This window comes from Heterodontus francisci, chromosome 22 (assembly GCF_036365525.1).
Source record: "Heterodontus francisci isolate sHetFra1 chromosome 22, sHetFra1.hap1, whole genome shotgun sequence".
In the NCBI taxonomy this organism is placed as follows: Eukaryota; Metazoa; Chordata; class Chondrichthyes; order Heterodontiformes; family Heterodontidae; genus Heterodontus; species Heterodontus francisci.
In genome coordinates this window covers 72,549,087-72,577,051 of record NC_090392.1, presented here as the reverse complement: position 1 = coordinate 72,577,051, position 27,965 = coordinate 72,549,087, and the positions used below count along the sequence as shown (strand labels likewise).

Here is a 27,965-nt window from a genome sequence, read left to right as displayed (position 1 = left end):
CTGTGTAGCAAACTAAAAACTTTTCAATATGTGTATGTGCTGATGAGACTGTGAGTGAAAGGGAAGAGAAGACATCACAGTAGTTTGAATGAAGTAAAAAAAATGAAACAACTCCTGGGGGAATCCTATAAAGCATAGGCCCTATATAAACCCTTAACACACAGGCCTTGGAGAGGGTGTAGAGGAGATTGACCAGAATGATACCAATGATGAGGAACTTTACTTATGTGGAGAGACGAGAGAAGGTGCATTGTTTTTCTTACAGCAAAGAAAGTTAAGGAGCGATTTAATGGAGATGTTCTAAATTAGGAGGGGTTTTGATGGAGTTAATGAGGAGAAACTGTTTCCACTGACACAAGGGTCAAAAATCAGAGGACACAGATTAAAGATAATTGGCAAAAGAACCAGAGAGGAGTAAGGAAAAATATTATTACACAGCAAGTTGTTATGAACTGGAATGCGCTGCCTGAAAGGGTGGTGGAAGCAGATTCAATCATAACTTTCAAAAGGGAATTGGATATTTATAATTGGAAAGGAAACATTTCCGGAGCTATGCAGAGGGAGCAGGGGAGGGAGATTAATTGGATAACTCTTTCAAAGAGTCAACACAGGAACAACGGGCTGAATAGAGAACCTTCCGTGCTGCTTGGTTCGGTGGTCTAAGCAATGATCGGCTGGGTTATGACTGACTGACCATACAGCAGATGGAAGCATTTTTATTTGATTAATCACTGAAAGTTAGAATACTATTGTACATATTTTTTAATTTTCTCATTGTAAAAAAAGGTTTATTTTCAAAATATAAAAATGATTGTTTAGTTCTACATAAACACAAGTGCTTTACTCCAGAGCGGCACTACAATGCACAAACGAAACAGATAAGAATCAAACAATCCAGGCGTACAACCTAAAAAATATATTCTCCGTGCAGATATAAAAAAAGAATGACATGTGGTAAAGTATTAAACTAACATTCAAGAGTGATTTGAATAATAGTGACTCCCTTAGCATTCAGGAATGCGAGTTTTAGGCATATTTGCCCACCTGTGGGCTTGAGTAATCCATTCACTCAAATAGCACTGGCAAAAAACATGAAATGTGTCATCTCTATTTCAATAAACAGTAAGCTTTCAGCTGGAATTTTAATATGTGCTGGAGGAACTGGTTGCAACAAAACATTGGATTGTTGTCCCTTCACCAATGCAATTAGGTTAACTATTCAAGCACAAACAGAAGTGTGTGTATTTCTCCTCTTCTTATCAGCCCTCTCCAAAGCAAAATGAATTTTAGGATTTAGTTTGATGCCTAGGTGCTCATGTCCTCATTAATTTATTAATTTGCACTTAAATAAGTCAAGAGATCGAGTCCTATCATTGGAGAAGCAAATGCATTAAAAAAGATCTTGAGCCTTAAAAAGCTGAATGATTGGGGACCCTACAGAACTATGTAAGTTAATAGTACAGAAAAATAAATCCAGTACAGTACTCTAAGACAGTGTTGTCTAATCCATTAGCCACTAGCCACATGTAGCTAATTGGGAATCCAAATGTAGCTTATTGCATTTTTGATTAGTAGCCAATAAATGAGTAATAGATACCTCATTGAGTACGTGATCCTAGTACTAATATTCACATGACATATGCATGTGAACTTTAACCTTTTGTGCACTTGTAGGTAAAGTGGTAACAACAGCAGAGTATACAAGTTTTTTTGAATCATCTTGTGTGCTTTACTTCCTTCACTGCAGCTTATTGGTTAAAATGGTGCGTACAATGGATGAGAATGCCAGATTTTTGAGTAGAGAGGGGAGCTGTCACCATAGTTACCTCAACCAATCAAAGTAACTACTTTGGGCCAGCAGAAGAAAGCAGGTCCAAATGATAATGAGCAGCTCATAGCAAAAGGCAATTAGCACAGGTAAAGGGCAAATAGCACTGAACCGTGTTCTGGATGGAAAGCAGTTGCAGGTTTCGTTGTGTGAGTCAATATTTGCAGTAAACACCCTGATTAAGTCAAGGTACCACTCACAACTGCTGGACAAAAACCTAGAAGCTTCAATAAGATGTGTTGTGCTTGATAAATTCATGTGAGATCTCAAAACTTTGGTGAAAGACGAAGACTGCAAAGTTTCACACTGAATGGTGGCAGATGTTTGTTCAGATAACGTACACGTCAAGTATATTTAGTAGTATTGTGTCTGAAGGTGTTTTCTACTAAAATTAGTGTGTGTGTGGCTGAAACCGTGTCACCGTAACCATACATTTGACTATTCAATACTGCTCAATGATAAACCATGACAACAGGACAAAAGAACACAGGTTCAAACTGGCAAAGGCAAATTTAGGGCTGATATCAGAAAGCTCTTCACACAAAAAGTGATCAACATGTGAAATGTACTTCTGAGCAGAGAAAGGAACTTGGAGTCATTTAAGAGATGTTTGGATATTGTATTGAGAAAAGTATAGGTTATTTTAGGTGAATGAACTAATGTGGCTCAAATGGTTCCTCTATCTATATTTATGTAAACTTATGAAAAGAAAATGTGGAAATGGAAAAAATAAACTTGTACCGTGTATGTGGTGGATTCTCAGATTGCTGGTTGCATACATTGTTAGGATAACATGGGAGGAATTTAGCATTACAGCTAACTGGTCCCATTTGGAAGTATTTAATCATCTCCAACTATACAAGGGGGAAAATATTCCAAATATTAGCAAATGAACAATATGCCCCAGAAAAGTTAAAATAAGATCTCTCAATAGTTCAGTGAGTTTATCCAGCCAACCACTACAGTGAAAGACAAGTTGGTATTAATTAAACACTTTTTAAAAAAACTTCTGTATAATTCTTCAGGGATCTGCCTGGTCTGTATGGCTCAGCATGGTTATCCAGTGTGTCGCTGAGAGGTACAGATGAGGAAGACCCCAGCTTTTATCCCATTCTGACCTCAACCTGGGCACCAGAATAGGTTCTACATTTCACCTTAGTAACCCTGGATTAGAGAGGGGAAAAGCCACCCAAGCTGTTCGTAAAACTTATCCAGCTATCATTCTAGAAATGAGTATGTGTGGGTATTAACATGTGATACTTACGTAATAGACCAGTCTACCAACACGCACTACACGTGTTTGTGCCTCATAATAGTTACTTGGGCATTGTACCAGACAGCGACCAGCGCCCATGGTACAATGCCCCAGCAAGGTGTCAATGCATTCAGGGGAAGACAGAACATTTGACAGAGAAAATTGGTGTGAAGAATTAAGGCGGCAGTGATTTAAATGCTCTGGATTTGGAAATCTTTCTCATCTGATTTTACAATATTGTTCAGCGGAACTACTCTTGTTCAAATTCAACCAAAATCATTTTTAAAAATGTCAACTTGTACATACTGTTTAAAAAGCACAAGATATTCCCAATACCACTATTGATAATTATATCAATAGTCTAAACATTCATTTAAGTTTCCTCTCCAGATATCTTCTGTGAGCATTGCTGGTGAATAGTCATTATATTCTGGCATTGTAAAGGACCCATTTTCAGACACCAGGCCCATTTCTATGTTGTCTGGCATGTAGGAAAAAATGGAGCAGATTGCTGATGTGCAACTGTAGTGCTGGTGAGAAAAATATTCTTCAGGAGTTGAATAAAAGGAGTTAGGATCCAAATGTGAAGATGGACTGAAGTCTTCTGGAGTTGTTGGAACACATTGGGTAGAATATCCATAATCCACTGAAGAGTAAGCAGGCGATCCTGAGATCTGTTGAAGGAACAATGGAATTATCTGTGTGTACACTTTAAGAAATGAATGTCATCAATTCTAATACACTCTCATCTCTGAATCCAATGGCTGGGGGTTCAAGTCCCACTGCAAGACTTGAACACGTAATCTAGGCTGACATTTTAGTGCAGTGCTGAAGCTGTGTCACATTATTGAAGGTGCCATCTTTCAGAACAGATATTAAACGGAGACCCTGTTTGCCAGTTAAGTGATTGTACACAGTCCCATGCCATTTTTTATGAAAAAGAGCTGGAGATTTTCCTGGTATCCTGACCAAAAATCACCCTTCAGCCAACAACAGCAATGTAAATGGACTCGTCATGCATCACACTGGTATTTCTGGGGCCTTGCTGTGTACAAATTTAATTCTTTCTTTGAAATGACTGCATTTCAGAAGTAAATCATTGGCTTGAAGTTCTTTGGGACAACCTGAGGATGTGAAAATTGTAAATGTAAATTATTTCTTTTTGACCAGGTTTGTTCCAGCAACATTTGATTTCTAACAATTTATTTCAAAAGGTGCATACTTGCGTAACTTTGACTGTACCTGTGTTGGAAAGATCTAGTCGTAGCTCTCAGGACAAGGTCGTATGTAATCACAATGCCTGCAACCTTTGACCAGTATGATTAGATGAACAACTGCATTATTGCATTGACATGGTACTGAAGTTTTACTATTTGGGCTGATCATATCGCAACAATTTAAGCTACAAGAAGAATGGTTCTCAGGAATTACTGCTCCTCAAGTTATGTAAACACAGCTAGATGTTAGAAGCCCGGTTGATGTTAACCATTTTACCACATGGATGACAGAAAACTGCTTATTCTAGCTGAGTTCCAAGAAAAATGGCCACAAAAAATTGCCTTTTTATGGGGAGAACAAATCAAGAACTCCTTGTCATCAATGAAGGAGATCGCATTACAACTGTCTAATGGCATTTATCACATGATTCATATTTCAGATTTAAGAGAACACGGCCAAATGTGAGAGGGATTGGCTAGATTTCCTTAACTGCTGATGAGATTTGGGCAACTGATGTAAGTTTTCCCTGCTGTATAATTGGTTAGGTAAGTAAACTGGACGACCCCCCCCAAAAAAACTGCCCTTAAGGGGAACAATTTACACTGTGTACAATGTCAGAAACTATTGGGAAACTTCAAATGAAGAGGCTAAAACGTGTTGGCTTACCATAGCTGAGTGATTGCAGTAGGTGGGTGTCTGGTAACTGGCTGGCGGACAGTGCAAGGTAGGAAGTTGCGGGGTGAGTGAGTTGTCAGTATAGAGGTCAGGAAGGCATCTTTCATACACCTCAGTGCTTTCATAAAAGATCGGGTTCTGGTCGTATGGAACATTCTCTGGAAACTGGTTGCACTCATAGAAACTGGATTCACGTCCGTTAGATGGAGGACAGACATTGTGGGGAGCTAGAAAGACAAAAACAGGGACACAATTCAGGAACATTTTCATGCAGATTTTCGGAAGTAGTTGGTGAAATAGCAGGACAATTTTGCTGTTTGTGCTGGTGGATTTAACTGCTTGTGTATGGCATTCTGGATTTGTAAATAGAACGGAATTGCTTCTTTCAAGTTGCAATCAGTTTTTCGGTTTCATGGGGTGCTAAACATTAAAATGGACTTTCATTAAATACAAGCTTATACTGAAAGGCTGAACTCCCGCTACAACAGACAAAATCTGTCCATATCTTCAGAAAGTTGCTTCTCCTTAGGTCAGTGAGGAAATAATTCCAGGTTTACAGAAATATTCAATTTCTGAATAACGTGTTTACAGAGAGAGCAACACGTTTATGTGCATGCCCGACACGTTTAAAATGTCAACCAACTGAACAAGATGATTTCAAACCTCATTTCTGCGTGTGTTCATTCACAAACGGCTTTCAATCCAGGGACTGGGAAGAATTGTACAAAACAGAACTGAACACTTGTCTATATCTCTCACTTAGCAAGTGTTTGGGTTTAACCCACAATAATGAGTAACTTTAATAACTGTAGAGAGGACTTTGAAACGTGTTAAGAGTTTATTTTCTCTGAACTGCAATCTGGAACCCAGATGCATCTCAGGTCTGTTATCGTTAAAATCTGATCCAATAAAAGCTGTTTGTGAGTCCCAAGCAGTAATTTCCTTCAAGCAATACTGGAGTTATTTCAGGTACCCTTTCTATTATAAAAGCAAAATACTGCGGATGGGTTCTGATGAAAGGTCACTGACCTGAAACTTTAACTCTGCTTCTCTCTCCACAGATGCTGAGTATTTCCAGCATTTCTTGTTTTTATTACCCTGTCTCTATTCCTGGCATCCTTTGCACAGACTGTCGCTGACAGACTGCTTTTAGGCATCTCATGCTGCATAATACAAGATTCTCCATGAATCAGATTTCAATTTGCAGATGTGTTAGGTATTTCCTGAGTTACATTACATTAAAATAATACGAAGGAAGGGTTGTGATCAATTTGATTTGTTATGTTGCTTTCTTTTAGAAAGCAATTCTTTTCGCTTCAAAAGTTTGATTTAGTCCTGTTAATGTATTGATTAGAAGTTCACAGAGCAGTCAAACTTCTGCTCTGAGGACAGGATCAACTGCATTACTTTTAAAATACTGTTTTTTTTTTAACTTTCTCTAACAGGTGGATGAAGATTGTGAGCGAACACTCTTCAACTTTTTGACACTGCACTCAGAGAAGTGCAGTCTTGAGCAAGAGACAGACTCTTGTTCAGCCGAGGTTCGGAGCCTAGCAACAAGTGGGAGGAATCCCGCAGCTAACAGAGATGTAATGATGACAGGATACAATGCTTAAATCATTGCGACGATTCGATGCCAAACTTTACATTTAAATGGCAGCCCCCACGCCCCGTTGTATTCACAAAACGTTCCCGATGAAGCTGATGGATGTTGGAGGACCCGACGGTCTGATTCGTTCTAACCTATTCATCTGCATTCCTTTCTTCTATTTTGTGTGTCTGATTGGTGGATTGCAGATTATGCACTGCCTGGTCTTTAATATTAAAGAGTTGGTGCTTTATCTCGAAAAGCGTGAAAATTTGTAGCCCTCTTTTGGGAGAGGTGGATGGTGTTTCTTGCGTGTGTTTCACTGACCTGCGTGCGAGGAATAGACTGGCTCCGCGAGCTGAGGACTGTTGGCTGTGGTAAGCTGAAATAGGAAAATACAAGTAAATGTGGAGAGGTGAGGACGAATAAACGAAAAAAAAAGCAGCAAAGCAAAATGAATCAGCAGCGAAGATGACTTAAATAATTAAGTTTACACAAACAAATATCATTCATTTAATTAAGTTTTTATATATAAAAATATAGATTCCTTATTTGGCACAATCCATATTCGGTCTACCCTTTTGTATCCAGATTCGTTTGCTAGTTTTATTTTTGTGTCTACACTGTCATTTCGAATTATTTACAAATCGTTAACTAAACCTGAGCAAAATTTGGAAGCGATGAGGGAGTTATATTCAAGTGAGTTGGGTTTGGATCAAAGTTTTTTTTTAGTTTTAAACTGACTCCAAAGCGACAGCACCTGACCGGTTGCAGACACTGTCTTCAGGTTAACATTGTGAACATGGCTTCCTCCAGATCACATGATTTAAAGAATCAGATTTCCATTACATCACCGGTGTTGTAGCTCTCAGGTTGTTTATTTGAGATTATTGACTTCAGAATTTATAAAGCTTGGAAACATCTCTGGAGTTTTTCTTTACAGCCCCGCTATAAAACCGATATCGTGAACAAATGCACCGTGTGTTTCCTTTTTCCAAACTCTATCATTGTCAGGAACCTTCGGACCTTTTCATACATTATAAAAGTTTGATTATGTGCTGCTTTCCAGTATTCAGCGTTGGAAATTGGCATGTTAATGTTTGGAGCAGAGATAATCATTGGGTTAAAGTACGGTCATGTCTATGATGAGTGCGGTGGGGATGGATTGTCCATGTTTTAAATACAGATTGAACTCCGTGTTTAATTAAAGTCAAACTCCAACTGGCCAAAGATTTCTGAAACCATTTTGTAAGGTGTGCTTAGGTTTTTTTTTTAAGACGCACTGAAAGCAGAATAACTTTTGAAAGTACAATGCTTCTTTGAGCAGAGATTCGTTCAGTGTTTTCTCAGGGGCCGAAAAGAAACTTTTTAAAAGGTGACTGATTTGCTTGCGCAATAATATAAAAGCAAAATACTGCGGATGCTGGAAATCTGAAATAAAAGCAAGAAATGCTGGAACCACTCAGCAGGTCCGGCAGCATCTGTGGAAAAAGAAGCAGAGTTAACGTTGCGGGTCAGTGACCCTTCTTCGGAATTGCTTGCGCGTGTTTGATGAGGGTGCTGTCAAGCAGACCTGACCGGAATCTGGTAACCCGACACTGGGGAGTTGAAATGTGCATTGGACAATCACATGGCTGCCCAGTGCTCCCTTCATAACAAAAGAGGTAATTGTGAATGTACTGGGTTTAGGGATTGCAGTCTAAAAACAATCCACACCCCTTCATTTGGTTACAGTTCAGAATTATTCCTAATTCTTACTTGCTGTTTACAAAGATTCATTTTCAAAAATGTTTTTGATGGAATATTTTTTAGTTTTAAATGAACTCATGAATACTCATGAATATGAGTAAATTTAGATTTGTTGGTTTGGTTGAGATTTTTTTTAAAAAGCGTAATCACAGATGTCGGTATGTGTTTTGAGAAGTTTGGGAATAGGGACAATGCAATAACTTGAATACACTCAATTTGCATAAGAACCTTCAGACACCTATTGCTTGACTGCTGGCAAAACTTCAACATCAAGCTTTTCTTTAAGCGAGTGCAGTGAAATCCCCCATTTCATAGAAGAAAAATAGAAGGGAAATATTATATCTTGCTAAATGTTTGGCACAGTTGAAATTGCTTACAGACCAACCCTTAATAGTTGTACTAGACAGGGATTAAACATCAAGTGGTTACATTCAGAGGAGATATGTAAAGTTGAATTGATTTCAAGCATGCTGACATACCACAAAGTTCTCTAATGCTAGCGTTAACATGTCTGAAACTTTATGCATGTTGACACCACATCCATGGATTGCTGCAAGCCTACAAAGTTCTATCTTACCCCAGCATTCATCTGAAAAGATACATTTTGCTCTTGTTTTCTTGGCACTGGTGAGCATAATTAACCAATTTAATTTGGGGATGAAGTGGTGAGAGGTTTGAACATTGCTTATTGTTTAGTTTAGTTTAGAGATACAGCACTGAAACAGGCCCTTCGGCCCACCGAGTCTGTGCCGACCATCAACCACCCATATATACTAATCCTACACTAATCCCATATTCCTACCACATCCCCACCTGTCCCTATATTTCCCTACCACCTACCTATACTAGGGGCAATTTATAATGGCCAATTTACCTACCAACCTGCAAGTCTTTTGGCTTGTGGGAGGAAACCGGAGCACCCGGAGAAAACCCACGCAGACACAGGGAGAACTTGCAAACTCCACACAGACAGTACCCAGAATTGAACCCGGGTCGCTGGAGCTGTGAGGCTGCGGTGCTAACCACTGCGCCACTGTGACATTGTGCAATGTAAACTTGAATAGATTTCAAGGGTGCTGAGATGCAGTGAAGATCTGGGATCGAATGCAGCACAGACTGAAGTGATGAAAGTCTTTTCTCTATTTTTTTTCCCCATCTGCCCAGCAGCAAGATTGTTCATTAAACGAGCTTCAGCACACTCAGCCACTTACTAGCTGGCAGGCTCTTGCAGCACAGAACTTCCCATAATTAAATCTGGGTAACAAATTATACTTTTCCAGATACAGGGAAACACAGCAGCCAATTTGCAAAAAAAAAGTGAAATTTTATTCAAATGAACCGGTTTAGTGCTGCTGAAGGATATCAGGAGAACTCCAGTGCTTTTTCTTTGAATAATACCATGGAATATTTTACATCCATCCCTGAGGACTGCCGAGGCCTCATTTTAATATTTTATCCAGATGATAGTACCTTTGACAGTATTGGAGTGTCAGCCTAGATTATGTGCTTAAGTGTGTGGATTAGGGCTTGAATGATCACTGGCAGAGTCAAGAGTGCTGCCACTGAGTGAAGAGTGAAACCCACATGGCAATAGTGACTACACTCCAGAAGTACTTCATTAGCTGTGAAGTGCTTTGACATGTTCTGAAGCATTAAAGTCATTCTACAAATGCAAATTAATATACTTATACATCCAGATTGTAGGTGGTTACAAGCTTGAAATCTGCAAGAGCATATTTATGAAGTTTAGGAACTGGCTCTGTTCAAAATCCCACATGCAGGTGATCTCCTAATGACCCAGACAACAATGTGGAAGCATGTGTGTTATTACTTTGTTGTGCAATGCACCATGATATGTACGATGTTAAGAATAAACTCTGTTATCCTGTAGCTCTATCCACATAGCACTGGAGCAGAATTAATACGTAATGCTAGTTTTTTTTGGTTGTTGTATTGCAGTTTGAGAGTTTGCCTGAATTTGGAGCTGCTTTTGGCAAAAACATGCAGTCACTGGGATAAAAATTGATAATCTCACTCTGGAAGGATGGGAGGCCAAAAGGGAAATGGAAATGTTACACCAGTGAAATAGGGGCTTCTGAGGTACATTGTCCTGGGAATGTAGAGTACTCTGCACCTGACCTATGAGTTCCTGCCATTGATTTTAAGCATCAAAATCAGCAAAGTACTCCATGCCTTTAATACTGACATCCTTGACTCTATGAGGACAAACTTTCACCCACAAAACACAATTTTCAAATCAAAACAAGATTTTAAATACAAATATAGAGCAACATTCTGATTTTTTTCCACTCATTTTATGATTATTAATCATCTCTTCCTTCTTTATAATTGGAGTAATTCATATGTAAAGTCTTCCATCAGAATACTACTGTGGAAAGCGGCAATAGGATTCAGCTCCACAGTAGTTTCAACAACTTCACTGGGGGGGGGGGGGGGAGTCCTTTGCTTATACAATTGCCCCATTCCTGTGCATATGCAAATATCTTATTTTTCTGTTTTTTAGAAGATATAATTACATACTGTAACTAGAAGCAACTATAACAAGGATGTGTCTTATAAATCTAACCCCCAGCAGTTGTTGGAAGTGTGGAAAAGTACTAGACAAATTCTTTTGGGCCTCCTTATCTCGAGAGACAATGGATACGTGCCTGGAGGTGGTCAGTGGTTTGTGAAGCAGCGCCTGGAGTGGCTATAAAGGCCAATTCTGGAGTGACAGGCTCTTCCACAGGTGCTGCAGAGAAATTTGTTTGTTGGGGCTGTTGCACAGTTGGCTCTCCCCTAAACTAGACAAATTACCTTGGGTATTAACTGGCAAATTAGATTTTTCTTAGAATTAATCATTCATGTTGAATCATGTGTTATGCAAATGTTTAAACATAGATTGAGCAATAGTGAAGGTGTTGCCAAATTCCATTTTCAGTGCTACCAGCTTTAAAACAATGGGATAATGGAAGGACCATGCCATATTGCCCTCTCTGTCGATGCAGGAAGTGGAATTCAACGTACTTACACTAAAATGTTTGTATGGAGCATCACTTAATGGCCTCTAGCTGCTGTGACTTTTTTTTTTGCTAATTGAGAACTACTAAAATGTCACTTGTACCCTAACCAACATTCATCCCTCAACCAACATCACAAAACCAGATTATCTGGTCATTATCACATTGCTGTCTGTGGGATCTTACTGTGCCCATATTGTCTGTGTTCCTACCTTGCACTGATGATTACAATTCAAAAGTTCGTCATTGGCTGTAAATTGCTTTCAGACGTCCTGAGGTCATGAAGATGCTATATAAATGCAAGTCTTTTTTTTTCAATAGGTGGAAATTCAATGGGACCTTATCAAAGATATTTTCTAAAGAGAAATGTGGAAGGCAGATTTTCAACTGGCAACAGTCTCACTCCTGATGCTATGAAGTGAAAAACCATATCTGCCAAGCATCAACTGACACTGGCAGCTCTAGAGGGCAAAGCATAGCAGGCTTGCCCACAGTTATACTGCATGCTGTCAATCATATACTTTCTACCAAAAGAAGAAGAGCTCTTTTTTTCCCCCTGGCAGATACTTGTTTTTCAATATTAATAGCTTGTGGGAGAGGATTTTCATTTTCTCATAACATCAGAGATTATGCAATGGAGTTAGTTTTTTTTTAAACCCAGTTTCACGGGGTATTGAGTACAAGAGTTGGCAGGTCATGTTACAGTTGTATAAGACTTTGGTTCGGCCACATTTGGAATACTGCGTGAAGTTCTGGTCGCCACATTACCAAAAGGATGTAGATGCTTTGGAGAGGGTGCAGAGGAGGTTCACCAGGATGTTGCCTGGTATGGAGGGCGCTAGCTATGAAGAGAGGTTGAGCAGATTAGGATTATTTTCATTAGAAAGACGGAGGTTGAGGGGGGACCTGATTGAGGTGTACAAAATCATGAGAGGTATAGACAGGGTGGATAGCAAGGAGCTTTTTCCCAGAGTGGGGGATTCAATTACTAGGGGTCATGAGTTCAAAGTGAGAGGGGAAAAGTTTAGGGGGGATATGTGTGGAAAGTTCTTTACGCAGAGGGTGGTGGGTTCCTGGAACGCGTTGCCAGCGGAGGTGGTAGATGCGGGCACGATAGCGTCTTTTAAGATGTATCTAGACAGATACATGAATGGGCAGGAAGCAAAGAGATACAGACCCTTAGAAAGTAGGCGACATGTTTAGATAGAGGATCTGGATCGGCGCAGGCTTGGAGGGCCGAAGAGCCTGTTCCTGTGCTGTAATTTTCTTTGTTCTTTGTTCTTTAGAGTTCTAGTCCAAATAGTGCCAAGCCCACATGGTGTAAAACAACATCCTGGGTGAGAGGGGATGGGGGAGAAAGCTTGCTAATCACTTAACCATGGAGCTTTCTAGAGTCAGATATGACGTTTCAATGCATGATTGAAATTGCTTTGCGTCTACAAAAATGGCAGTACATTGTACCCTCAGCCTAACATCATTGGTGGAGAAACTCCTGGAGATGATAATCCAGAACAAAATTAATTCATTTTCACTTGGAAAAATATGGACTAAATTAATGACAGGCAAAATATATTAAAGGTAAATCTTGGCTGAAAAACATGACCGAGTTCTTCAATGAAGTAATGGAGAGGGTTAATGAAGGTAATGCAATTGATGTGTGTGTTTTGAACTTTCAAAAGACATTTTTGTGAAGTGCACATAGTAGATTTAATGAAAAAAAAAACTTTGAAGTCCATTGGATTAAAGAGACAGTGCCAGCATGAATACAACATTGGCTAAAAGGCTGAAAGCAGAGAGCAGTGATGAATTGTTGGTTGTTTTTTTTTAGACTGGAGGGAAATATACAGTGTTGCCCCCTGCCACCCCACCCCAGGGATCGATATTCAGATCACTGCTGTTTTCAATAGACATTAATGGCATGGGCTTGGGTATAGGGATCACAATTTCATAGTTTGCAGATGACACAAAGTTTGAATATAGTAAACAATAAGCAGAACAGTAGCAGACTTCAGGAGGACATGGACAGGTGAAATGGGCAGACAGATGGCAGATGAAATTTAATGCCAGAGAAGGTGAAGTGATGCATTTTGTGCAGGAATGAGAAGCAATATAAACTAAATGGTACAATTTTAAAAGAAGGTACTGGAGTGGACAGACACCAATCTTTGAAGGTGACAGGACAAGTTGATAAAGCTGCTAAAAACATATGGGCTGCTTGGCTTTATCAATAAAAGCATAGAGTACAAAAGCAAGGAAATTAAGCTAAACCATTATAAAGTTCTCAGCTACAGTATTATATTCAATTTGCTGTCCACACTTTAGGAAAGATGTCAAGGCCTTGGAGAGGGTAGAGAAATTTACCAGAATGATGCCAGGGATGAGGGATTTCAGTTATGCAAAGAGATTAGAGAAGATGGGATTGTTCTCATTAGAGAACAGAAGGTTAAGGGAAGATTTAATAGAGGTTTTAGAAATTATAATGGGTTTGGTAGTTTAAATAAGGAGAAATATGATTCCATTTATGGGTGGATTGGTAACTAGAGGACACCAATTTAAGATAATCGGCAGAACAACCAACAGGCAGAAAAGGCTTTTTTTTTATACAGTAAGTTGTTATCTGAAATGCACTGCCTGAAATGGTGTAGAAGCAGATTCAATGGTAAATTTCAAAAGGGAATGAGATATATACCTGAAAAGGAAAGATTTGCAGGGCTTTTGCTGAGGGAGCGGGGGAGTTAAAGCAGAGGAGTGGGATTAATTGGATAGCTCTCCTCCTTTTATGTGCTGTAACATACTATGGGGACCTGTTAGAAATTTATGTAATGCTGGCCAGTGCTGAGTGTAAAATTACTGAAAGAAATACTGGCACTTTTTATAACATTTTCACAACCTCAGGAACTCCCAAAGGACTTTACATCCAAGAAATACTTTTGAAATGTAACCAGAGTTGTAATGTAGGAAATGTGGCATGCAGAGTGGTCCTACAAACAGCAATGTGATTTATTTTAATTATTTTGGCCAGGATACCAGGGAGAACTCTTCTACTCTTCAAAAATGTGCCACTGAATCTTTTTTTTTTATCTCCATCAGAGAGGACGGACAGGCCTTGGTTAAATATCTCAACCAAATGATGGCAACTCCTACAGTGCCAGCACACTCTCAGTTCTGCACTGAAGGACTGGCTAGATTTTGTGCTCAAGTCTCTGGTGTGGGACTTGAACTCTCAACCTTCTGACTGACATCAAACAATGGCTGACCCCTGGAGGGCAGTTCTATCATGATATGCTATTTTTCTCATTGTTTACTATCTTTCATGAAATTAATCTTCTATTCCACAACCAATAAATCTAGCCTATCTGGAAGGTCTTGTGTACTTGAAGAGTTAACATATATAGGAGATAATGCCTACCGCTGTGGTGGTGGTTACGCCTGCTTGAAGAGCCCTCCTTTGCTGCAAAAGCTCTTTAACTGTGATCTTCACCCTCACCCCTTGGTAAACCTTCTGTTTCTCTGCTGGAGAAATCAAACTTGATTATAATACAGAAGCATGGACACAATACTGGGCCCGATTTTTAACTTGCACAAAACCCATTCACTCAGACTGCATTAAAATTGGGCCCTGAGTAAACACTTTCTGTAACATTTACACTTAAACCAATTCCATTCTTAGAATGGATTTGTTATCATTTAATTCCTTAAACAAAAAAAGTCTAGGTTTTCATGGTGCTTTCCAAATTGTGTTTGTTTGATCATGAGTAAGTGAAATGAGGCTGCAACCTCAGAGATCCATATGTAACACTGTTGGATACAAAGAATCAGTGTCACATAATCCATTTGTTCTACTATCTCAGCTCCTTCAACCTGCAAGCAATGATGAGTGTTATCAGTAACTCAATACTGAAGTTGTGTATACAAATCATAAATCATTGAAAGGTATAGAATATGTTGTCAGGCAAAGTAAGATAAAAATTATATTCTGAAATATAAATATTTATACTGATTATATAAAAATTTATATATACACACTTGAAACACTTTGAGATGGCCTAAGGCACTTTATAAATAAGTTGTTTTTTTTGTGTAAATGTGTTTTTAGAAAATTTTGCAAATGTATTGGGTTAGAAATTTGGAAACAGAAATCCAAGTTACAAAGAAAGAAATAACTTGCATTTATATCTTCAGGACATGCCAAAGCACTTCACAGCTAATGAAGTACTTCTGAAGTGTAATCACTGTGTTATAAAGAAATGTAGCATCCAAATTACACACGGCAAGGTCCCACAATAGTAATGTGATGTGACCAGATAGTAATGCTTTGGTAATCTTGATTTGAGGGGTAAAATGTAGGCTAGGATACCATGGAGAACGCCACCGTTTAGAATCATAGATTGGTTACAGCACAAACCGAGGCCATTCAACCCATTGTATCCATGCCGGCTCGCTGCAAGAACAACTCAGCTAGTCCCATTTCCCCTGCCCTTTCCCCATAGCCCTGAAATTTTTTTTCTCTTCAGATAATTATCCAATTCCCTTTTGAAAGCCACAATTGAATCTGCTTCCACCAAACTGTCAGGCAGTTGTCATGTCCAGGTGAGGCAGGGGTCTAGGGCACCCCTCTCAGCCTTCCTGGCTTGGCTGTAACGGGGTTTAATTTTTAAAAACACTGTTTTCAGCTTCCCCTTAGCGAATCCTTGCTCACTGCTCTCTCATTGTAATGGCAAAGAAATCAACCAGACCGGTTTTCTCATTTAAACAAGAAAGGTGTAGAAACCTAGAAAAATAGGAGCAGGAGTAGGCTGGCTGTTGCACTTTCAATGGCTGTTGATCAAAATCCATCTGGCTAATTAAATCAAAGAGATACTCCCATTGTTGTCTTCAGGCAACTGTCTTTTTTAGAATGTTAATTTGCAGCCATGTTTTCAGCCACTTTTATGGTCTTTTTAAACAAGTTATTTAAAGTCCAGTAACAGTTCAAAAATGTTCCATATGACAAAATGTCTCATTTTGGCAGGTGTGGGTTTCGTTACAGTGCATTCCAGATGCTAACACCTCGCTGCATTTAAAAAAAAACATTTAAAAATTTACTCATGTCACCATTAGTTCCTTTACCAACCACCTTAAATTGGTGTCCTCTGGGTCTCAACCCTTCTGTCAATGGGAACAGTTTCTCTCTATCTACCCTATCCGGACCCCTCATGATATTGAAAACCTCTATAAAATCTCCTCTCAACCTTCTCTAAGGAGAACAACCCCAGCTTCTTCAGAGTGTCATGGGATCTTTTACCTCCCACCTGAGAGGGCAGATGGGCCTTGGTTTAATACTTTGTCCAAAAGAGAGGATGTTTGATAGTGTAGCACTCCCTCATTTCTGCACTGAAGGGGCAGTAATGGGCTTAAAACTCTGGAATGGAGCTTGAACTTTCTGACTCCATAGGCCAACATGCTGCCATTGAGATAAAATGGCCTGTAGATAAGTAGAGCTGGCTGGTTCAGAATAGCAGAATGTTTTCAGTGCTCCAAGTGTGGGAGTGTGCATATTTCTGCCATGCTCTCCTGGCTTAATTAACACGCTCAGGCTTTGCTGAAACATATTAATACTTTGAAATCTGAATTCACATCAGAAATTCAAGCAAGTTCCTATTGAAATAAAAAAAACGGATTTTTTTTTTGCTTCTGATCCTAGTGTGTAGCCTTTAAAGATGATACGAATGTAACATGTTTAGCACTAAAGTGATAACTGAGGTCTCCAATTAGTCTCACTCCCCTGTTTTTTCCTAAATCCCTGCTCACGTTTCCTTTTTTTTTTAAGTCATTCCCTTTTTTGAAAGCTACTATTAAATCTGCTTCCATCACCTTTTTCAGGTAGTGTATTCCAGATTATAACAACTGGCTTAATAAAACAAAAACTCATCTTCCTTTCCCCCGCCCCGTACAAAACACTTATCAGTGAACAGTCTGGAAACAAAACTCGTTCAGCTGATTTTTTTAAAATTCAGGATAATCATATGGGCATTTTAATAAGAGGTAAAAATAGGGAGTGGATTCTGTAGTCCTCTTTTTCAGTTCAATAAATGTCTCTAAACCTTTTGCCTTTATTCGAGTATGTTAACATCTCGTCTCATCTGAAACCGCATTAACTCGGAGGTGCCTTGGGGGGCCAGTTTAACTCCATATTTCACGTCTGCCTTGGAGACGCGTGGTTTGTATTAACAGGTCAGTTGCACACTCAATTTAGTCTCACCAGCAATCTCCACTTCACGCTTAAAAAAATACATTGGAAGCGCCAAAAATCTTTGCTTTTTGATCGACACATACTATTTTTGAAAAGTTAAATGGACTGCATGACGTCATTCAATGTCTCTGCGAGTTCCCATGAGAAAAAGTGAATTTTAGCGTGTTTTTATTTTAAAATTGAGAGTTCTGTTTGTCTGCCCTAACCAGAGCCTGGGATGTATTGTATTCTTTCCAAGGACTTTCCCCAGTGTTTTAAACATCACTGGGTTATTGGAGGAAGAATTTACTGAACTCTATTGAGATTCCAATTAGAGGACCAAACTCTGGAGTGGGTTTCAATAGCTCTGGAAATCCCAGTATTCGTTCTCGATATAGTTGGAAAACACAGAATATTCGGCGGAGGGTTTAACAAATAAAATACCCCTCTCGGAAAAGCCTCAGTGGCAGCACTAAATTGCTAAAACACTTTCTCAGTACCGCGAAGTTTATTTGGCTTCTGTCATTTGGAGTAGCTGAAATTAAATTGTTCTACCACCTCTCTCATTTCCATAATAATAAAAAAATACTGCAGATGCTGGAAATCTGAAATAAAAGCAGAAAGTGCTGGAAATACTCAGCAGGTCCGGCAGCATCACTTCTCCAGTCACATTGCCAGATTCTTTCCGTCAGCCTGAATTAAGCTGACGCACCAAGAGAGTGTTGCTAACTGGGTGACAATGGATCTTGTTAAATGCTCGAGCAGAGCGAGTTAACAGCGCGAGGTCAGAAAGCAATCATCTCTCATATTTCCAGAAACCCAGCTACCTTCCTTAACAATAAAATAATTCGCGTAAAACACCTGGGGGATCATTGTAACTTTCCTGTTCCCCCTCCCCTTAACCAAGACCCATTTTCTCGTCGCAAATCCCTTTCTGATCCCCCTCCTGCTTTAAGATTTAGCACATTCTGGGCTGGCACCAAATTTCTAACAGCCGACGAAGTCGTAAATAATAGCATTGCTTTTTACGGCAGGCGTTTTCCCCCGGAACAAAAAGTGAAGTTCTTCATTCTCCCCCCCCCCCCCCCCCTTAAAAAAGTACAGGATTCCGAAATAATTACGAAAGTGTTGTGTTCAAACTATGAGGAGACGGGCGAGCAAGGTACAAGAGTATAAACATGTAGGTGAGTGTATGTGGATGGCAACAGGAAAGTTATTTTAATGAGTAACCTGGGTGAATTATACGGCGCTCCTTCTGTTGTACTTTAACCTTTCTCTTGGCACGTTGACGGTACTTGTGAGACTGGGCGCCAAACTATGGGTAAACGTTGCCTCGAGGTATGCTTTGCATCGAATACTGATAACGTTTTTAGGCTTTATTTAAAGGTTGAAAAGATTCAAGTCGACGATTAACAACTTTGGTATGAAAGATGCAAGAAAAATGGTATCAGAATGGTGGCGGGTCTGCAGAGCAAACAATACCAAAGGTTTTTTTTTAAAAGAGAGAAAATAGGAAAGAAAGAATTCACTAAATCTCCCATCTAGCTTATAAAAGCCAAAATTTCCCTTTCTTAAATCTGGATAAGCGCTATTGTAAATATAACGATCCCCGTCCCACTGTCCCCTGTGGTTTACCTGCAGACACAGTACGATGAGGAGCTGGCAGGCTCTCGACCTGTTAAAATGCGCCTCCCGCTGTCCTGGTCGTGGAAACACACGAGCTTCTGACACCAACTGACTATATTTTAAAAATCACACATCTGCGATCTCTTCGCAATGTCTACATTTTGTACTAAGAAAAGCTCAATCTTGGAGACAGTTTGCAACATTTTTTTAAAAAAAGTCAATGAATGTGAAAAGTAAATGAAAATCATCATTTATATTCCAAGAATGTGCTTATGTATTGCTGGAGACTGCGAAGAATATGCCTGAATGATTAAAGTGCAACTTGTTTCAATGCTGTCACGCAACTCTTCACAATCGCAGTTTTTATGTGGAGAAAGTGGCGCGGTTAAGAAGTCAGAAATTAGCAGCCGGGCTAACGTCAAATGATGTTGCAACATTTAAAAAAATATCCTTTTCCCTTTCTTTAACTTTCTGTTTTGTGGAAACACGTGTCTTTTTACCTTGCTTGGGAGGAGGCGGAAAAGAAAGCTTAAATCTCATTAAACACCACCAGTTCATTAAGCTTTAGGGGAAAAAGTGAACTGAACAAACGCTGATCAATAAAAAGACACAATCTAGCCATCCCTACTCAAGCAATTCCTTCCTAACAATACTTAGTTCCTAACTTTGCCAAAGGGAAGAAAAATGATCAATACAGTACTGCAGTCAACAACTCGCAGAAATACTTCATCACTATTTTACATTTCTGGAAACTGTTTACAATCGATTGCATCCAAAAAGTTTAAGTACCAAGTGTAATATTTAACCCTGTGAGTCTTGTACTGAAGAAAAATAAACATATAACGGATTTGAGCACGTATGTAACAGCAGCTCAATAAATGCTGATTTCCTTCTTTTTACAGGTGAATACTAAGTGAGACAAAGCAAGAAAAAACAGTGGAAAAAGATCTTCAAGAGAAAAAAAAAAATTGCCTTACCAGACATTATAGGATTATTAAACTCAGTTTGCTGCAGGAAAGATGCTTTGAATGGCCCCAGCAATGAGTCTAACTCTTCAGATTTGTTGACAATAGTGCAATATTCTTAAAATTAAGGCAATGTGCTCCCTGCAGCACTGAAATTTCAACAATACACAAACAAAATTATTGCACTATACCTTGGGATATAACTTAGAGTTTTGCAGCACACATGCCGACCTTTTTAAAACCTCTACAATCCAATGATTTGACAATGAATGATTGCGCGATACTTTCAATTTGAATATTCAAAGCCCAGACAAAAAGAGTGCTCTCTTTTTGAAACACTGTGCTATACCATATAATAAAGACTCCAATGGAATAAAATACAATGTAAAGTGTGGAACTTTATGCAGAATTGGCCACATTTTTGTGATTTTATTAACCTTTGGCTAGAGGAGCAGGAGAGACTCGAACATGTCCATAATTTCTATCCTGCCAGCTCATTTTTGCCCCAGACCACTCCCAACCTCACATGCAAGTTTACGAGTGATGTGCTGCAGCTTTGGATATACTTCATATTCGCGTTTTATCGTAAAAAGTAGTATTTGTTCACAATTTTTCATCAAACATGGCAGATTTGTGGGCGTGGCATGGGGCAGTCCTTTATTTGACCATACAATGAGAATGAAAACAGCAAGTGATGATCCTCACGTTCATCTGCATCTATTTCATTCTATCACATCCTTAATAATTAGTATGTTTCTCATTAAATTATATCATTGGAGTCAGTGACATTAGTAAGGGCCTCGTTACGGCCCAGTACATTTTAACACTCTATCTGCGGTGTTTGAGGGCGCCAATATGATTTCCGAACTTATTTTGCAGGATTTCTGGTTATCTTTGGAAGAAATTTAGGGCCTTTTGGCCGGATTCCGATTCACCATCGGAGCAGTGATGTCTAGACGCACGGAATCCCTGTGTTTTAAATTCATCACGTCTATGTTCATTGGTTTTTAATCCGATTATGGTGTGTAACTAATAAAAATTCTGCTTTTGAAAGTGTTTTCATTCCTTACAAACCACACACTCCCTACATTCACATCCGATTATTAATCACTTACACTGTTGTATTCATTATCATAAGAGTGCAGGCTTTATAGATAATTACAAGTGCAAAGAACATTTATATATGCATTAGGCTAATTTTATCTCTGATCTTTGGTGAGGTAAACTACCTTCGTGAAACAGACCCAATATTATTAAGTAAATGACTCTCAACTGATGGGTTTATTTCGAGGGCCACTTGTTAATTCCAAGACTGGTTCATTCACGCAAACTACGTCTGGCGGGGAACATTCCAGATCTTCTTTAAATCTTGTTTTGGAAAATGAAATAATCTGACACTGAAATATTTTGCATCTGGTCCTGCCTGGGCTTATGGCTATTTGTAAGATTCCGGGAGGAGCATCACTGTATTACTCTGAAGACCGTCCATTCCTATACAACGGTCTGGCAGAAGTGAGTGCTGAGGTTTGAGTTTGCTCATTCCCCCTTACAATGTCAACACGGGGGGGGGGGGGGGATAATTAAACACTTTATATTAAATTACACTCATGGGCCCTTGTTTTTACTTAAAAGTCCAGTTGTCCTTTTCTAAACTGGAACTTTACTAGATCGAGTTATTCGTTGCAAGCTTGCAGTTACGATACAGCAAGTGAAGGTAAGACGGGAATCTAGTATTGATCTGCTGAAAGGACTAGGGACCTCCGTCTTCACAACCCTCCCAGCCGCAGTTTATATATACCGTCCACTCTGAGGCGCAGGTTAGTCGTATTGTCATGATTATTAATGTGTTTTTTTTTAATTCCCAGTGGCTGCACCGGACCTATTTGCTTGATTATGTAATACCGAGGCGAACAACCTCAAGCCTGTGAGAAAAGTATACCTTTGGCGAATTGTTTGTCCTTTCCGGATCTATGTAGAGAGAGGGATGTATGTGTTAGCAAGGCGAGTTATTGCTTTATGATACTGTTAAAACAAGGGGACAGATCTTCAGCTGAATCGAAAGAAGTGGGCACGCCAACTCCTGCAGAGAACTTAGAAGTTTTAAAAAAAAAAGTCACTTCAGCAGCTCGGAGAAATTCAGTTTCTTTCACCGTGCAGCGAAAGAAAAAGAAAATCAAAGGGATTTTTAGTTGCTGAAGTTCATGCATGTTGCTACAAATTCGATGCTTCGAGTAATCCATTCATTTTCTATTATTCCATAAACCCATCTTAACTTCCTCCAGTTGTACTGCTGCCCCAGAGTAATATTAGATAAGTGATTCCTGTCCCCTTTGGGAGCTGTTTCCTGTGAATGCGATGCGTTTAAAACTTACAAATATATAATTGGCGCACATATTTGGCCACTATAGTGCTGAGATACTGCATATATATAGGGCGCTTTCTATTATCTATACGTGGTGCGTGTGTGTATATATAAATACACACTTTATCACTTCATAAGTGTTACACATTTATTGGGACATCATATTACCCATAGGTGCGACATATATTGGAACGCTTTTGATTATCTGTAGGTGCTGCCCATATATATCGAGGCACTTTATATTACATATAGATACTAGTGTGTGTGTGTGTATCTATATATTAAGGTCATATTATATTGCTGCCCATTGATGCTGCAGAGACCTCGTGTACTTTTTATTATCTATATCCTTTGCTAATATTGCCTTCTGCCAGGGCAATAAAAAAAGTGCGAAAATCAATAAGCGACGGCTATATTAATGGTCCTCGTAAAAATATAAATTGCCAAAACTAACAGGATGCCAGTAAACTTCCAACAGTTGGCATGTGGCATTAGGTTGCCTAATATGGCACTAATTCAAGGAATCTGGCGGACTGTAACTGTGTAAAGATCTTTGTGAAGAATAATTATCCCCAGATATTGAAGCTAATTGTGCCGATGGGCTTGACAATTTTAAGCGATCAGTAGCAAAAACAGACTCGGTGTAAAGGGACTAAAAGGTTAGGTTATTTCGTTCTATTTCATTCACGCTGCGATTGTCAATGCTGCCTGTAAATGTAGCTCCTAGCTCTCGTTTTAAAATTTTCAAGTCTTATTTCTACGGATTGAAAGGGTTTGTCATCTGAGTTTTTTAAAAAAAAAACGAATATTGAGTCAAGAAATTGCGGACAGAGCATGTGTGAGGAGCCAAACACACCGATCACTGTCAGTCAACAGTAGTACTGTCGCTGAAGTCTAAGTTGTTGTTCATCAACTCTCTTCACCGTTGCTACCAGACCAGCTGAGGATTTCCAGCATTTTCTATTTTTTATTACCGATATTGGCTGATTGATTTTTCTGGAGTGTATGGGATCAATAGAGACAGTAGTACCCATGGGCAAAGAATTCTACCTAACCTTAGGTGAAGCAAAATCGTGACACCTAGCGACAGAGAGGAAATATTCGCTCCTCAGTTTGATTGGCATGATGAATTAACCCCTCACCCCAGCTCCCACAAGTGAGGACCTGCTGATTCTGTTGCCCTCCCCACTCCATGGGCCTGGTGGGGTTTGATCTGCCAAAACCAGGCGGGCAACTGGCTGGAGGGATGTAAGCCACACCTAGTCGTTACTATTGGTCCAGACCTCCCAAATAGCCTTACGGGCCAGAACACCATTATTTCCCTCTGGCATCCCGCCCAGGAGTTAAAATCCACTTTGTCCGGTCCCAATTAAACAGCCTGCTTCCATCACTGTCCATGCTTCTCTGCTTGTTCAAGAGTTCCAATGTGCCCTGAGAGACCAAGGGCAAGAATTCTGAGCTGTATACATAGAGGCATTGACCACAAGTCATGGGAGTCAGTTGCCAGCGATCGCCAGAGCTGGCGGACAGCCATAAAGGCGGGACTAAAGAGTGGCGAGTCGAAGAGACTTAGCAGTTGGCAGGAAAAAAGACAGAAGCGCAAGGAGAGCGCCAACTATGTAACAGTCCCGACAACCAACCTTATCTGCAGCGCCTATGGAAGAGTCTGTCACTCTAGAATTGGCCTTTATAGCCACTCAAGGCACTGCTGTACAAACCACTGACCACCTCTAGGCACTTACCCATTGTCTCTCAAGACAAGGAGGCCAAAGAAGAAGACACATAGAGGCATAGGGTGAGAAAGCCAGGAAGTTATGCAAAACCAATTATAAAACATTTGTTCAGCCTCAGCAGGAGTATTGTGTCCAGTTCTGGGCACCAGACTGTACAAGGGACATGAAGGCTTTGGAGAGGATGCAGAAGAGATTTAATAGAATGGTTCCTGCGGGGACAAGAGATTGCAGTTCTGTTGCTAGACTGGAGAAGCTGGGATTTTTCTCCTTAGAGCAGAGAAGGATAAGAGGAGATTTGATGGAGATGTTTAAATTATGAAGGGTTTAGATTTCCAATGGCTGAAGGTTATTGGCAAGAGGACCAGCGGCAACATGAGGAAAACTTTTTATGCAAGGACTGGTTAGGATTTGGAATGCACTGCCTGATGGGGCGGTGGAAACAGATTCAATAGTAGCCGGAATTGTATAAATACTTAGTGGGCCTAACTACATTACTCCTTTGAAAGAGCTGACCGATTGGGTGGGCCAAATGGCCTCCTGTGCTGTACCAGTCTATGATTCTATTAATGTCTTTCTGAATATTGTTGAATACACAGTTGCAGACGTTGTGCTGAATGTGCCCTCACCAAAGAGACATATGGCTAGAATGGTTTGTTTTGATTTGCTATCAAAAATGGTCAAAATGCATCCTATACTTGATAAATTTGGTTGATAAATGATCAGTAATCACTTTCATTAGGACAGGTGAGCAAAAGCTTGGCCAAAGAGGTAGGATTTAAGGAACAACTTAAAGGGGCTGGGGAAGAGAGAGAGTGAGAGAGGAGGGGGTTTGTAGAGAGACAAACGTTTGATCTTTTAAGAAGTGATAGTTTCAAAATCTTAGGATTAAAATGGTCAGCTGCACCAGGAGTCAAATAGTGCTGAAGGTGAATGTTGAAACTGGGGTGAGATTACTCAAGTTTTGAGTCTTGCAGAACAATCTCTAGTTGAAGTTATGTTTCACATATGAGTTTGGCATCCTCTATTGATAGTAAAGGGTAATGACATTTATAAAGAACTGGAAACAGTTGTTGAACTGAACTGGAGACTACCCCAGCTATCAAATCCTGCTATATACTCCACTTGTTATATATCAACCAGGAAGACAAATTTAAAACTTTCTTTGTGGTGCTTAATTATCTCAATATTTTGTTTGTGGTGAGTAATAATGTAAATCATATTCCTTCATCGGTACATCTTTAAGTTAGGAAATTATGAGATGTCACAAAAGGCTGGTTAACAAAATTGAGGCTCATTGAATATGAGGGTCAGTATCCAATTAGATTTTTTTTTTAATTGGCTTAAGGACAGAAAACAGGGAGTCATGGTAAATGTTTTTCAGACGTGATGGTAGACAGTGGTATCCCCCAAGGGTCAGTGCTGGGACCACTGCTTCTTTTGCTATATCTAAGTGACTTGCATCTTGGAATACAAAGTAGAATCTCAAAATTTGCAGATGACTCCTAACTTGGAGTCAAACGGTGAGGACGATATGAACCACCTGCAACAGGACATAGACAGGATAGTGGAGTGGGCAGACAGGTGGCAAATGGAATTTAATATTGACGAGTGTGAGGTGATGCATTTTGGCAGAAGGACTAGGGAGAGACAATATATACTGAATGGCACGGTTCTAAAGACAGTGTGCAGACACAGAAGGCTCTAGGGGTGTCTGTGCATCCATCTTTGAAGATGGCAGGACATATTGAGAGAGTGGTTAGGAAAGCCTCACAGCTCCAGCGACCCGGGTTCAATTCTGGGTACTGCCTGTGCGGAGTTTGCAAGTTCTCCCTGTGACCGCGTGGGTTTTCGCCGGGTGCTCCGGTTTCCTCCCACCGCCAAAGACTTGCAGGGTGATAAGTAAATTGGCCATTATAAATTGCCCCTCGTATAGGTAGGTGGTAGGGGAATATAGGGACAGGTGGGGATGTGGTAGGAATATGGGATTAGTGTAGGATTAGAATAAATGGGTGGTTGATGTTCGGCACAGACTCGGTGGGCCGAAGTGCCTGTTTCAGTGCTGTATCTCTAAATAAAATAAATAAATAAATAAATCTTGGGCTTCATAAATAGAGGCATTGAGTACAAAAGCAGGGAAGTTATGCTGAACCTTTTATAAAGCTCAGGTTAGGCCCCAACTGGAGTATTGCATCCAGTTTTGATCACTACCCTTTAGGAAGGATGTGAGGGTCCTTGAGACATTGCAAAGGAGATTTACCAGAATGATTCCTGGGATGGGGGATTTTAGTTACAGAGCTAGGTTGGAAAAACTGTGGTTGTTCTCCTGAGAACAAAGGAGATAAGGGGAGATTTAATAGGGGTGTTCAAGATTATGACAGGCTTAAATAAGTTCACTCCATTGGCCTTTATAGCCACTCCAGGCGCTGCTTCACAAACCACTGACCACCTCCAGGCGCGTATCCATTGTCTCTCGAGATAAGGAGGCCCAAAAGAAGAAGAAAGAAAGAAAGAAAATAAGTTAGACAAGGAAAACTTTTCCCTTTAACTAATTGTGCAAGGATTAGGGGACACAGATTGAAGGTTTTGGGCAAGACATGCAGGGGGAATATGAGGAAGAACTTTTTTACGTAGTGGGTGGTAATGACATGGAACGCACTGCCCACAAGGGTGGTAGAAGCTGAGACTTCAAGGGGAAATTGGATGGCCACGTGGGAAATAGACTTGCAGGGGATCGAGTGGGGGTGTGGCTCTGACTGAATAGCTCCATGGAGAGCCAGCATAGACTCAATGGGTTGAATGGCCTCCTTCTGTGCCACAAACGACTGACTCTAAGTCAGATAATGTGTTTTTGCTTTCTATTTATCCCCTATTATTTTGCCAGTCTGCCTCTTGTTTGTAAGTTTGCTTGTCTGTATTACTTTTCTTCAGCTATCTTTTTTGATCTCTCTCTTCATCAATGTCAGATTGTTATGACTTTTCTCTCTAGTATTTCTTATTTCTGTTTTATGTATTTTTCTGGGTTTTTTTCTCTATCACTGTCTTTGTTGGGCTCAGTCCCACCTTCACAAAAAGAGGAAACTCGGCAACAGCCAAAACCATATAAAATAACCAGATCTTATTTTTCTCATTTAAACAAATCATATATGAATCACACAAGAGGTATGTATGCATAATTGTATTTAATATTTTTGACATGAAATTTCCTGCCTATTTGATTCCAGAGGCACACAATTGGTGCTAGTATGCAGTGTAAGTGAGTTAAGCACATGAGTACAATTCACCCAAATATGCTCAAATGTATATGACCGTCTTTCTATCCCACTGCTGGAACATATCTCCGCCTAATATACTGGCAGCTGTAGCACCGAAGACTTGAAGACCATGTCTCTGAGAAGCTCCACGTTACTGCTGATGGAGCCCAGAGTTTCTCTGGTCAACCAGCAGGTGCCTTTTCAAGACTGTTACCATCAAATCACACCCCACTGACTCAGAAGTCCTTGGCTGCTTTCTAGCCAGTCTCTCTGGTCAGATGTGGGCACACCTCCTCAGAGTTTCCTGAAACTGAACTGTGAAGCTGGAGAGCTTACCTGGTGCTGAGGTGGTGCCCAGATGGAATCTGTCAGCACTGGTATCAGGTTGAGGAGAGCCAGACGACTCTGACTCTACTTGGGAGAGGGGTACACTCCCATGAAAAAGCAGAGTTGTGAAGCTCCGACTTTTCATCCATCCATCCAT

General features: G+C 39.9%; 1 protein-coding gene across 1 annotated transcript; it reads right to left on the bottom strand.

Moving 5' to 3' along the window:
* Window positions 1–775: 775 nt before the first annotated feature.
* linc.pou2af1 (lnc RNA pou2af1) lies at window positions 776–27,965 on the bottom strand. Its single transcript, XM_068054258.1, has 7 exons — window positions 27,818–27,965; window positions 20,327–20,418; window positions 19,180–19,219; window positions 14,743–14,846; window positions 6,892–6,946; window positions 4,968–5,203; window positions 776–3,757 (listed from the first exon to the last, which is right to left on the bottom strand). The coding sequence occupies exons 1-7, from the start codon at window positions 27,963–27,965 to the stop codon at window positions 3,437–3,439; spliced, it is 996 nt and encodes a 331-aa protein (XP_067910359.1). The 3' UTR covers window positions 776–3,436.

Excerpts from the sequence above, each read along its gene's own strand:
- linc.pou2af1 (XM_068054258.1), bottom strand. The coding sequence starts at position 27,965 with ATGGATGGATGGATGAAAAGTCGGAGCTTCACAACTCTGCTTTTTCAT. Across the intron at positions 20,419-27,817 it reads GGGCACCACCTCAGCACCAG|TATCGCGCAATCATTCATTG; the intron begins GTAAGCTCTCCA and ends TCAAATTGAAAG. Across the intron at positions 14,847-19,179 it reads TCATCGTACTGTGTCTGCAG|CAGAGAAACAGAAGGTTTAC; the intron begins GTAAACCACAGG and ends TGATTTCTCCAG.